This window comes from Rhinatrema bivittatum, chromosome 8 (genome assembly GCF_901001135.1).
Source record: "Rhinatrema bivittatum chromosome 8, aRhiBiv1.1, whole genome shotgun sequence".
Classification (NCBI taxonomy): domain Eukaryota; kingdom Metazoa; phylum Chordata; class Amphibia; order Gymnophiona; family Rhinatrematidae; genus Rhinatrema; species Rhinatrema bivittatum.
In genome coordinates, this window is record NC_042622.1 from 91696321 (window position 1) to 91709840 (window position 13520).

The 13520-nt window shown below is 42.3% G+C and overlaps 1 protein-coding gene across 2 annotated transcripts; it reads left to right on the forward strand.

Annotated features, from left to right (window-relative positions):
• Nucleotides 1–470: 470 nt before the first annotated feature.
• Nucleotides 471–5000, forward strand: BRD3OS (BRD3 opposite strand). Of its 2 annotated transcripts, none has more exons than XM_029614924.1 (2): nucleotides 471–752; nucleotides 1579–5000. In XM_029614924.1, the coding sequence occupies exon 2, from the start codon at nucleotides 2169–2171 to the stop codon at nucleotides 2421–2423; it is 255 nt and encodes an 84-aa protein (XP_029470784.1). In that variant the 5' UTR covers nucleotides 471–752; nucleotides 1579–2168; the 3' UTR covers nucleotides 2424–5000. The 2 variants fall into 2 exon arrangements, with proteins under 2 accessions (XP_029470784.1, XP_029470783.1); XM_029614923.1 differs by having other exon boundaries at nucleotides 471–706.
• The last annotated feature ends 8520 nt before the right edge of the window (nucleotides 5001–13520 follow it).

Sequence of the window (13520 nt, forward strand, 5' to 3'; positions counted from 1 at the left end):
CAGACATCAGTCCCCGCCAGGCTATATAGGTCTATTTCAAGTCATTAGTGAACATTTCTGGGCTGCCACGCTGGTTTCCTCGAGATTTGTTTAACAAACAGCCCCAAAGTGTTAACGTGGCACAGAGTCATTAGGCAGCCATCACCACGGGTACTTACCTTGAAGTCTATTTTAGGACAGACCCCCAAGTGTTACGGTGACAGGAGCTGTCAAGGCAGTTCCTGTTGCGAGTATAAACAATTGGGCCCCGAATCGTGAGGGGTATAAAAAGAATCCAGGATATTAGGATACTTAGCAGGGGCAGCAGCCTACAACTTTCAACATGCACTTGGGTTGAGAGCCTCTTGCCAAAAGATTCACATTCACCGAACACAACCCCTCCCATCCCCGCCCCTTCGTGAGCCGGGTCCTGCACGTGCCGGAAGTGCCCACCAATATTTCCGGGAGGTATGCTGTGACGCACGGACGTGCGCCGGCTTTTTCCGGCGCAGGCGTTGCTATAGGAACCGTTCAGTGGCCTGATCAGAGAGTTGGAGAAAGGGCAAGAGGATCCCTGGCGAAATTAGTGCGCGTCCTGGTTTTTTTTCCCCTGTTCCCCAGGTTGGAGCAGTGATCGATCCGGGAAGGGAAGCGCGGAGTAGGAAAGGGCCAGTGATGTGGGAATCGAGGCTCACCCATGCCCCTGCTGCTGCATGGATAGTGAAAGGTTGGCGAGAGCATCGTGGTCATCAATGTAGTTCGATTAATTCCCGGTACAGCTCAAAGTTCAGGGGCCTAACAAAGCACACTAGAAATTTTAGTGGGGAGTGGGGTCGTTCGGTAGGAGGGCATGAAGGAAGCGGCTAATACGAATAGGAGTAAGGGTTATTGGGCAGTAGGCACAAATCAAAAGGATCGTAGATGTCCTGTTATGTGCAATTTCTACTATCTGATTTCTTGGGGGGGGGGTCCTGAGTTTATTTTTTTTCTTTCATTTATCTGTTGATTTCACTTTAAGAGAGGTGTGAGGATTATCCCTTCCTAAAGGGATGTTATCGAATGTGCGTAAGGAGCCTCATTGAGGAAGAATATTTTTTCCCATTCTTTGCCTATAGGAAAAATAATCTTTATTAAAGGTGCATTCAATCTGATTAATCCCAGACAGATTTAAGGCATTCCCTGTGAAAATAAATACAAGATAGGTAGGATCAATTTACTAAGCATTTATCCCATAGACACAAACTGGAGAAAGTCTGTTAATGCACCAGTCCTTTAACTTGTATGTTGAAAATGGGTGAGATCTCAAATGGAGGAATACACTGAAGGCTAAAAAGAGGATTCATAATGGCAGTTTTCTGGACCCCGAGGAGCAATAGACTGCAATTAAGGGTTACTGGTTATAAATGATAAAGTATCTAGTAAAATCAGATTAACGAAAGGTATAGAAATAAAACATAGATGTGACCAATTTTTAAATAACGGTTAAATGACAGATATGTTTGATTTAAAAAAAAAAAAAAAAAAACCATTATGAAAAGACTCCAGATTGGCTGTATTTTGTGATGTTTTTCATGTAATGTCTTTGTAAATTTGTTCTAGGTGACTTCTGGAAGCACACTCTGAAACTGTAACCTATGGCTTTCTGGATGAAGACAAAGTTACTGAATCATTAGAATAAATACATTGTTGGTGTTACCAACAATGGCAGACAGCGAAAATCCTCAGATGATTTTCCAGAAGATCCAGCTCCTACAGATTGGAGGAAACAGACACCTGCTGCCATCAGTGGCCAGCTTCAGTGTCACACCATGACTTAGAAACAGTTCTTACCCAGTCACCTTCTTCTGTTTGCTGATCAAATGACAGACTAAAATCATTTTTGTATAAAGATTAATGCACCTCCTTTCCCTGCCCCATCTTCTCTGTTATAAAAGCATAATCTTAAACCTGAAGGAAATAATGGCTGATCACTTTTTCCTGCTTGCTGCCTTTGATTCACTTAGTTGGCTTCCTGCATGTATGTATGATTAATCAGGTGACATCACAACTCTTTCCCAAGAGTAATAGCACAGATCCCTCCTTTTTCTCATATGGCCCTGATCAAACTAACAGCTGGTCATGTTTAACCCACTTGCCATGGAACTGATGGGGACAAGCCAGAGTAAAGAATTATTTTAATTGGAAGAGCAATGAGTGGGCGAGTGTCACTAGCTGAAAAGGCATTGTCTGAAGGCTATGCCAGGCTCCGTTACAGAGACACATCACTACTTATCTGGCAACAACAACAACAGAAGCTGGAAACTATGCCACCCGGTTCTTATTTAAGTAGAAGCCAGAGTATGTGGTACTCGCAATATGGAAACCAGGCCATATTAGTACGGGACAAAAACAAACTGGATAGCCCAAGAGATACTGGACAATCAAAGGTCTGCATTGTAATGTAATAAGTGGGCAGCTATTGCTACTTTGGTAACTTGCTTCAGTACAGAGCCATATTGGCCATTGCACATCTGACTTTATTCACTGTGGATTTCTCCTATAAGCTTAAATGGGAGCAAACTTTCATGGCTTAGGACCCTACAGTTATTTTATTTATAATTTATATTAGAGCCTGTGATATTTATTTTAAGAGTGTTTTTGCAAATGGTGGTGATTGTTGAATAAGATTATGCAAATATTATGAAATGCAACCAAAGTACACAATTTAGAGAGATTATATAAATTCACCTCTCCTTGGAGACAGAGTTTGCATGCATATGAAACACGGCTTAAGAATATTAAGCATAGCTTTGGAATAGGAAGCCTACTTGCTGTTTGTGAATGGGGCTATTAATCTCACCATCGTTGTACAAATGTTGGAGAACAAAATACCATGGCTTTGTTATATTTTTTAAATCTAATTTTTTATTTGGGGAGAGGGTGCACTACTTCTCTCATGCTCTAGATTTCTAAATATTGAACAAAAGTTGGATTGGACATTTGGTCTCCAAAGCTTAACAATTTATTTATTATTTGCTAGTAAATGTATCTCAGAGTGTGGTACAGAAAATAGAAATAAAGTAAAACTGTACAGAGGTAATTTAATTTTATTGTGAAGTTGAATAATAAAAACAAAATATTAACCAACATCATAAAATAAGCACATAATTAATACTTAATGCAATTAAATCAATTCCCAACTCACTATTATAATCTAAAATTCCCAATTAAATATTTAAATATAATCACCATGATAAACTAAATCCTCAACTCAAAATATCAGTAGTATAATAACTCAATTAAACCCCAAACGCCTATGTAAATAGCTACAATTTAATACTTTTTTTAAACAACTAAATCTGTTAACACTCTTGCCTCAAGAGTGAGAGAATTCTGCAGTACAGGAACACACACTGAAAAAGTATATCTACTAATCGAGTCTTCTGCCATACTGGTATTGCTAATAAGGCGATAGCAGCTCTTTGTTCTCTAGAAGGCACATACAGGAAAAGAAGAGAGGGAAAGTATAGTGGACTGGACGTATGAATAATTTTAAACATCAGTCTGCCAAAAAATTGGTATTCGGTATAAACTCACCAAAATAAGCATAATATGTTCTCTATGAGATGTTCCAGACATAAAAGCCTTGCTGCACTGTTCAGTACTATTTAAATTTTATGAACAGATTTTGCCAGAAGTCCTGAAAATAAACAACTACAATAATCCAAGTGAGATAAAATTAAGACTTGGGCTAGCAATGCTAAATCTTCCTTGGATGAAAATGAATTAATTTGCCAGAGCGAATGGAAAAAAAAAGCCCCCCCCCCCCCCCAGAATTGTTGGCTGTGTGAGGTTCCATAGGCAACTGTGAAATAAATACCACATCTAAAGTCCAGTCTTAAGCCGCCAGCTCTGAGAAAGTGAAGATTTCAGTGCCTCTGGTGGATTTCCTACCCATAGGATTTCCATCTTAGATGCGTAAGGCAAAGTTTATGTTCTTTTAACCTCAGACGGATAGCCTCCAATTCCCAACCAATAGTAGTAATAATACTGGCTTGTATTTGTGGCATAACTACTGAATGTCATCTGCATAATAGTGGGAGCACAGTGTCAGATACAAAGAAAAAGAATGGTGGCCTTATCCTATAGATGCACCCCCTTTCCACACTTTGAATGTAGAAAACATATTGGTGTATATTCTCAGTATCGTGTGTGTTCTGGAGTTCCATAAACATGAAAAGTAATGCAAGAATTTAGATGTGCTAACCAGTATTGTGAGTGCATTTGCCTAAGATGTATTGTATACGTTCAAAGCATGCCATAATCCAAAGGATATCCATGCTATTTATCTGAGGGCAGCCTCATGTCTTGTATTATTGATGTTTGTTTTATGTGATTTTATGAATGTTAATTTGTTACCCACCTCAATTCTTGAAAAAATGAGGGATAGAAATGATTCTAAATAAATAAATCAAGGTAATAGTAAGACATAGCATGCTTGTGAAAAGGGCAGGACTTGGACACAGACCAAAGCCCTTTGGGTTACTCTATGACAACACTCTCTGCAAAGGTACACCTTTTATTGTTAGCATAAATGTTTTACTTTTACCCTTGGAAATTGAAGAATGGAGTAATGGCATATTTGCTTCTGAATATAATCATGGTTTAGAACTCTCATAGCCAATCAGGTTACACTGGGTTATCCTTCCCACTCTATTCTGCAGTGCTACAGAAAGGTGCACATTAAATTTATAAGGTACAGAACTCAGAATGGCATGCAAGTACGCTCAAAGCACCAAGCAAATATTTAACAATCACTTTGTAAAATAAGCAGTGTACCACTGTAAATATATTTGTTTTTCAAAGTCAAGTATTCTATGTGAATGTTTGCACTGACTGTGGTCTTATGCCTAGTAATACTGGGCTTCCCTTAGATGTAGTCACTCTAAAGCCAGGGGTACTGTCTTTTAATATTTTATTTCAGTGTTTTAAAAGGAATTTGCAGTATTCTTGTTATAAATTAAAACCCATCTGTAAACGTGCACAGCCTGTCATGTCTTCTTCTCAAAACCATGTAACTGTATTATGCAAGTGTACTACAGCTATTAGTTAAAACTTATTCTGTAATCTACCTTAAGATCACTCATGGAAAAAGAATATCAAATGCCTATAAATTTAACATTGCCTGAGAAGACAGACAAAAAGTTGCCCCGAAAAGATTATCATATAATGGGGGAGGAGATGATGCGACTGCTTGTTGAGAGGACTATTCGCTCTGGAATTGGGGATATAGAAGAGTAATATGTCCCTCGTTCCTCATGTCTGGTTATTTCTTGCCATACAAATTTAAGTCATAGGGTGGGGTGGGACAGGGGTATCTATGTATTCGAGCTTGCAATAATGCTGTTTGTGTATGGTTCTAGGGGGGCAAAGTGTGTATGCACCCCTGGCGACTTGGTTCACTCTTGTGTTTGCTCAATAAAAATTGTTTAACATAACTATCATTTATTTATTTATTTATTTATTTATTTATTTAGGATTTTTATATACCGACCTTCTCAATACGAATATCAAATCAGGTCGGTTTACATAGAACAAAACTGTCGCGGTTGAAGCGTTACATTAAACAGAGTTTCTGAACATAAGAACATAATTATTAAATATTAAATAGACAACAATAACTCGTCAAAATAACATGAATAAATGTAGGGAATAGTTAAAATATATATATATATATATATATATAATAACCATGAGGTGAAGTGACTATATTTTGTGCATGCTGCTTCAACATTTCAGTATACTATGTGTGTCTGTAATAGTGCACAATCTGATGTGCTGTAGTAGAGCTGTAACTGCAGATTTTTAATGTCAGAGGTTGGGAAATAATTTAAAATAGATGTTATGTGACCTGGCAATTTTCCTCTGGGCCTCCAGTTCACTCAGAACCGTGATTGGAATCATAAGAATTGCCATGCTGGGACATAAACAAGGTTCATGAAGCCTAGCATTCTGTCTCAGACAGTGGCTAATCCGAGACACAACTACCTGGTAGATTCCATAAACTAGATTCTAATTCCTGTTACTCACTCCCAGACATAGCAATAGGTTTCTTTAGTCTTCCTGGCTAATAATGCGTTATGGACTTTTTCTCTGAGGACAAGTAGGATGGCAGTCCTCACACATGGCTGATATCATCGGATGAAGCCCGGCCCGAAACTTTGTTCTGAAAGATTCTAGAAATTTCAAACATGACCTACTGAGCATGTGTAGCTGGGGTTATCACCCTGCCCCTAGGCAGAGACCCTCCATTTCTTTTTTTCTGCTGAGCCGTGTGTGTCACAGTATTCAGCTTTGCTCTCTCCTCGCAGTTTTTGTAATGTGAATTTTTCTAGAGCTGCAGCTGTTTTTCTTTTCCTTACAGTAGCTTACTTTTCTTTTTCTCTTTTTTCCTTTTTCCACTCCTGCAGCCTGGCAGAGTCTAATTCTATTCCTTATTAAATAAATAATTGCATCTGCAGTTTAGTTTTTATGTCTTCCCCTTGCTTTGTCTGTGTTGTACCTTTGTTATGTGCTAGCAGGACTGACAGAATGTAGTCCATGGGTGATCCATAGAGGCCACTGAGCCTGGGGACTCACCTGAATTCTATCCAGGCAGGAGTTCTATGTCATTTCACCAATCAATCGGCATCGATTGAGGTTCAGATAGTGAAGAGATCGAGGACCACACCGTTCCTGTGAGAGGGAGAGCTCATCCTCCCCACCTTCTAAGGAACTACTCTTCATGGGCAGGAGCCCTGGATGATGTAGTCTCCCCTCCTGCTTGACTGTGATAGCAGTGCACTCTCCTTGTGAGAGAGGGTGAGCAGGAGCCTGGGCAAGCAGTATTGCTGCTGCATCTTCGGTACCAAGCTTGTTAATAGTAGCATTGATGTCAGGACCACGTCAGGGACCAGGACTGCCAATGAGCAACATGGGCACCCTTGTCATCGAGATTCCGGGGCATCCTCATTACCATAAGGGCCATCAACTATGGGTGTCACCAAGGGCTGTGCACGCTGTTGAGAGCGGTGCCTGGGTCTTCTGTGCCGTAAGCCATGGACTCGCAATGCACCAGAGGAACGATATCAACCTGAGCAACATCGAGCGACATAGGCCTCAATGCAGCAGAGTAGCAACACCGACCTCTAGTGTTGTGTCTGGAACATGTCTGGGACCAGGATTGCCTTCAAGCACCATGGTCACCCTTGATGCCATCGAGGTGCATGGATACTGTCAATGCCATTGTGGGACATGGCCACCCTTGATACCATCGAAGTTCAGGGCCACCCTGGAGGCCATCGGGCATGTTTGCCAGCTACGCCATTCATTGCCACTCTTGAAGATGTCAAGCACAATTGACAAGGCACCAGGATCGCTATTGAGTGCCCTGGATGCCCTCGAGGCCATTGATTGCCAGGGCACCTGAGAGCCCTCAAGTGCTACTGAAGCCCTTGGATGATCCTGGTGCTGTTGAGGGCCAGGTTCATCATTGACCCGAGGCACCCTGGTGTGCCGAGGCATCCAGGGTGCATAGTGGTCCGGTGCCCTTGTGGCCCCTTTGCAGTGTCCAGATGGGGCACCAAGGACCATTGTGGTATCCCATCACTGCCTACAGCTGTCGGGAACCATGGATGCCGATGATCTTGAGGGCCCTAAGCCGCTGGGATCATGGGGCATCAGAGGCCCTGCCAAGCTTCTGTGCTGATGACACTAGGGTTGTAGTCGAAGCTATCGGCAGCCATAGATGCTGGCATGGGACGCCATTGAGCTCACAGCATCAACACCTTTAGGTGTACAGATGAGCTGAGGGGAACAGTCCATGGTGCCGACAGTCATCAGTACCTTTGGGAGTTGGTTTCTCCATGTATTAGCTATATCATGGATTGAGGGACTCTGCTTGGGGGGGGGGGGGGGGCAGGGTGATAACTACAACTGCACATGCTCAGTCTAAAAGTTTTAGAATCTTTGAGACCAAAGTTCCGTGCCGGGCTCCATCCGATGATGTCACCCATGTGTGAAAACTATCATCCTGCTGTCCTCAGAAAATACCTGTTACAGGTAAGCAACTCTGCTTTCTTCAGGAACTTGTCCAAACCTCTTTTAAACCCATCTATGTTAGTCACCTTGACCACATCCTAATTCCACAGCTTGATAGTGTGCTGAGTGAAAAAGTACTTTCTACTCTCTGTCTTGAATCTGCTGGTTTTTAATTTCATGGAGTGTCCACTAGTTTTAGTATTATTTGAAAGGATACATAATTGTGCTTAACCTGTTCCACTTGTGATTTTATAAACTTCTGTCATGCCCCCTCTCAGCCATCTTTTTGCCAAGCTGAAGAACCCTAGCCTGCATAGCCTCTCATCATAGGACAGATGTTCCATCCCCTTTATCACTTTTTTGTTGCCCTTTTCTGCACCTTTTCTAGTTATGCTATGTCTTTCTTGAGATGGGGTGACCAGAACTTCACACAATACTCAAGGTGTAATTGTACCATGGCTCGATACAGAAAAATATATTTTCTGTTTTATTCTCCATTCCTTTTTTGATTGCTTCCATGCATTGAGCAGAGAAGTTCAAAGTATTGTCCACAAAGACTTCAAGCTCCTGGATAGTGACTCCCAATACACAATCCAGCATCGTTTACCTGTAGCTGGGATTCATTTTCCTTATGTTCATCACTTTGCACTTTTCCACATTAAATTTCATCTGCCATTCAGTTTCCCACTCTCTTACTCTCACAAATGTCCTGCTGCAGTTCCTTGCATTCCCCTACTGTTTTAACAACTTAGAATAATTTTGTGTGATCTGCAAATCTGATCACCTTACTTGTTTCCTTTTCCAGATCATTTATGACTATGTTAAACAGCACAGGTCCCAGTAGTAATCCTTGTGGTACTCCACTAATGACCCTTCTCCATTTGGAAAACTGACCATTTAGTCTTACCCTCTTGTTTCCAGCCTTTTAACCAGTTACTAATCCATCATAAAACACTGCCTCCTATCCCATGAATTTGTGATTTCCTTAGGATTCTTTCATGGGAGATTTTGTCAAATTCTTCTGAAAATCCAAATTCACATATACCAACTGGATCATCTTTATCTACATGTTTATTTGCACCTTCAAAAAATTCTAAAAGATTGGCAAGACATGCTAAAACCATGTTGACTCATCCCCATTAAGCCATGTCTATCTATATGGCTAGCTATTTTGTTTTTAAGAATTTCTATCATTTTGCCCAGCACCAATGTCAGGCTCACCAGTCTACAGTTTCCCAGATCATCCCCAGAGCCTTTTTTATAAAACTATGGCACATTGGCCACCTTCTAGTCTTTACTAATTGTGCTTTTTTAAATAAATGTTACAGATTACTAATAACAGTTAAGTGATTTCATGTTTCAGTTCTTTTAGGGTGGGTGCCATCTGTTCCCGCTGATTTGTTACTCTTTAGTTTGTCAATATGATATATTACATCCTCCATTGATCTCAGAATCTCCACCATTAAAGAATGTTCCCAACATTCTCCACTGAAATGACCAAGGCAAATAATTCAGTTTTTCTGCTATTTCTGTGTCTTCCCTGAACACCCCTTTTGCACTATGAGCCTTCATTCACAATAACCTGGGCATTTTGCTCCTATTTTATAAGCCCCCTTAACCCCCTTCTCCAAACACATCTAGTTTGGTTATTGCAGTGATGGTTCTTAGGCAGGGGCCATACCTCAGGCTCCTCCTGGACCCTTGCAATCATGGGTCCTGAATCTGGCCACTAGGTATCATCCTTGAGCAAGGAGCATGACTCTTTTCCCACCCCACCTCAATCCCAGGAGCTGTAACCACTGCCTTTGCAACATATCCAGCCCCAACTGACTCAGGGACTCTGCTTCATTTGCTGCTCTTTATCATGGTTATCTTTTCTCCCATATACCTTGCATAGTAGGTGATGTTGGACTGCTATACTTCCCCTCCTGTGGGTTTCAACCCTTTCCACCTGTGCCCCACTCTTTTTCTTTTCAAGCCCTCTCCACGCACCTATTTATCCCACTACCTCTCTGGGTAGTTGTCATTTATCGACCACCTGATATATCCCCCTTCTTTCTCACCAAATTTGATTCTTGACCTAGTCCTTTCCTCCACTGTTGTATTTCAGACTTCTACCTCAGTTCTTCCTCTCTCAGACGATCATCTGATAACTTTCAAACTAAAGAACCCTTTCATAGTCACCACCAACAGGTTCAGGAATCTGCAGGCTGTTGCCCCTCTCCAATCCTATCTCATCTCTTTTTTCCTCTACTACATTGTCTGAGTCAGTTGATGAATCACTTTCTTCTTACAAGCATAGGAGACTATACTCTCCTATGCTTTAGACACTCTTGCCCCTCTCTTTACCTGTCCTGTAAGGCGCACCAAACCCCATCCTTGACTCACTCCTAGAATTTGCTTCCAGTGTTCCTGTGCCCACTCTGCGGCACATCTGTAGCTAAAATCTTATGTCCATGTAGACTTCATATATTTCAAATTCATTCTGACCTCCTTCCATTCTGCAATTGCACTTGCCAAGCCAGACTACTACATCCATCTGACAAACTCTCTTGTCCAACCCTCGCCATCTGTTTGCTACATATGATTCCTTCCTCAGTCTTCCTTCATCTCCCATGCCCCCTTCACTCTCTACCCTGACCAAGGCTGACTACGTATAGGACAAGATTCTGCTCCCCACTTTTTTCTTCTATGCTCCTGGCTTCTGCTACTCTCTCCTCCTTTTCTGAAGTCACAGTAGGGGAAACTGCCCATCTTCTCTCTTCCTCCAAACTCACCACTTGTTCCGCTGACCCTATTTCCACTGTAGTCATCCCTTCCATCTGTTACATCCTCAATCACTTTACACTGCTACTGTTTGTGCTGCCTTTAAACAAGCTATGGTCACACCACTCCTCAAGAAACCTCACTGGACCTTACTTGCCCTGCTATCATCCTATCACCCTCTTTCCTTTTGTTTCCACATGTGCTATTCATCATCGCTGTCTTAACTTTCTTTCATCTCAGGCCATTCATGATCTACTTCAGTTTGGTTTTCACTTCTACATTCCAAAGAAACAGACTTTGCCAAAATCTCATTGATCTGTTAATGACTAAAACCAAAGGCCTTTACTCGGTCCTTAGCCTCCTTGACCTATCTGCTGCTTTTGACAGTGTTGATCACCACCTACTTCTTGATGCTCTGTCCTCACCTAGATTTCAGGATTCTGACCTGTCAGTTCTCTTCTTACCTCTCCCATTGCACTTTTAGGGGTACATTTTAAAAAACAGCGCGCGCGCGAACAAAAGTACGCCGGATTTTATAAGATACGTGTGTAGCCATGCATATCTTATAAAATCTGGGGTCGGCACGCACAAGGGGGTGCACATTTGTGCAACTTGCACGCGCCGAGCCCTGTGCACGCTGCCCGTTCCCTTCCCCTACCTAACCCACCCCCCCTGGCCCTATCTAAACCCCCCTACCTTTATCTCACAAGTTACGCCTGCTCGACCTGGGGGCTGGTCCGGAGGCCTTGGTCATGCCCCCCGGAACGCCCCCCTAGCAAAGCCCCGGGACTTACGCACGTTCCAGGGCTTGCGCACGCCACCGAGCCTATGCAAAATAGGCTCGGCGCATGCAGGGTTTTTTTTTTAAGGGTTATGCGCTTAACTTAAGCACGTAACCCTTTTAAAATCCGGCCATTAGTGTGTTCCCTGGCAGATCCTCTTCTACTGCCTTTCACTATCAATTGATGTGCTTCAGTATTCTGACCTGGGCCGCCTTCTCTCGTGCTCTGATTTTCTCTCATGACTTTCAATAACATTTTTATGTTGATGATTGCCAGATTTACCTCTATACACCAGAAATTTAATCAGGAATCCAATTCCAAATCTCAGCCTGTCTTCATTGCTGCCTGGATGGCCTACCACCACCTTAAATGCAACATGGCTAAGACAGAGTTCCTTATCTTTTCCCTCAAGACAAACTGAAGAGTAGTAAATCACCTGGACCAGATGGTATACACACCAGAGTTCTGAAGGAACTAAAAAATGAAATTTCAGACCTATTAGTAAAAATGTGTAACCTATCATTAAAATCATCCATTGTTCCTGAAGACTGGAGGATAGCAAATGTAACCTCAATATTTAAAAAGGGCTCCAGGGGCGATCCGGGAAACTACAGACCGGTTAGACTGACTTCAGTGCCAGGAAAAATAGTGGAATGTGTTCTAAACATCAAAATCACAGAACATATAGAAAGACATGGTTTAATGGAACAAAGTCAGCATGGCTTTACCCAAGGCAAGTCTTGCCTCACAAATCTGCTTCACTTTTTTTGAAGGAGTTAATAAACATGTAAATAAAGGTGAACCGGTAGATGTAGTGTACTTAGATTTTCAGAAGGCGTTTGACAAAGTTCCTCATGAGAGGCTTCTAGGAAAAGTAAAAAGTCATGGGATAGGTGGCGATGTCCTTTCGTGGATTGCAAACTGGCTAAAAGGAAACAGAGAGTAGGATTAAATGGACAATTTTCTCAATGGAAGGGAGTGGGCAGTGGAGTGCCTCAGGGATCTGTATTGGGACCCTTACTTTTCAATATATTTATAAATGATCTGGAAAGAATCAAATTTGCAGATGATACAAAATTGTTCAGAGTAGTTAAATCACAAGCAGATTGTGATAAATTGCAGGAAGTCCTTTTGAGACTGGAAAATTGGGCATAAAAATTTATTTATTTATTTATTTAACAGTTTTATATACCGCAGTTCAGGTAACAATGTTACTAATCACTTCGGTTCACATTTCAACAATTACAATGACAATATAAAGAATAAGATATAATGTCTTACATAGAACAGGGAGAGTGAAACTTGGATAATAACTTACAATGAACAGGGAGAGTACAATTTATATACAAATAGCTTAGAAGACCAGAATGTGAAGTCACTGGAGCTGTCTTGGAAAGACCTAGCGTCACTGTCATGACATTCGTTCGGAGAAGCAGGTGCGCATGGGAGATTATTGTTGGAAGGATGTTGAGGGGGTGTCAAGGGGAGGAATTCTTCCGTAGTGATCTGTGAGAGGATAGAGGGTTATGAAAATGCTTGGCAGATGAAATTTAATGTGGATAAGTGCAAGGTGATGTATATAGGGAAAAATAACCCATGCTATAGTTGTTATGACCCGCTGCCCGCGGGCCCCCCCGCGAGCAGAACTACTCACCTATGTTGCCTTCCTTCTCCCAATGCAGCAGGACGCCGCTGTTGGCCCTCCCACGCGGCCGGAGCCGCAGACTCTTTTGCCCACGCGGCGCCGAGGCCGCATCCCCAGGCTCGAGTGGCGGCTGGAGCCGCCCTCGGGGCCTCCTGCAGAGGCTGGAGCCGCTGCCAACTTCGGAGCCTGCGCCTAGGCTCAGTTCTCCTGCTTCAGCATCTGACTTCAGTGCAGGCCGCTGTCCGCGGTCCTGCACAGCTCTCCTGCGGCTCCTTAGGCACCGTCGCGTG

What these genes read in the sequence shown, in the direction of transcription:
- BRD3OS (XM_029614924.1), top strand. Translation starts at nt 2,169, where the DNA reads ATGAGTGGGCGAGTGTCACTAGCTGAAAAGGCATTGTCTGAAGGCTAT.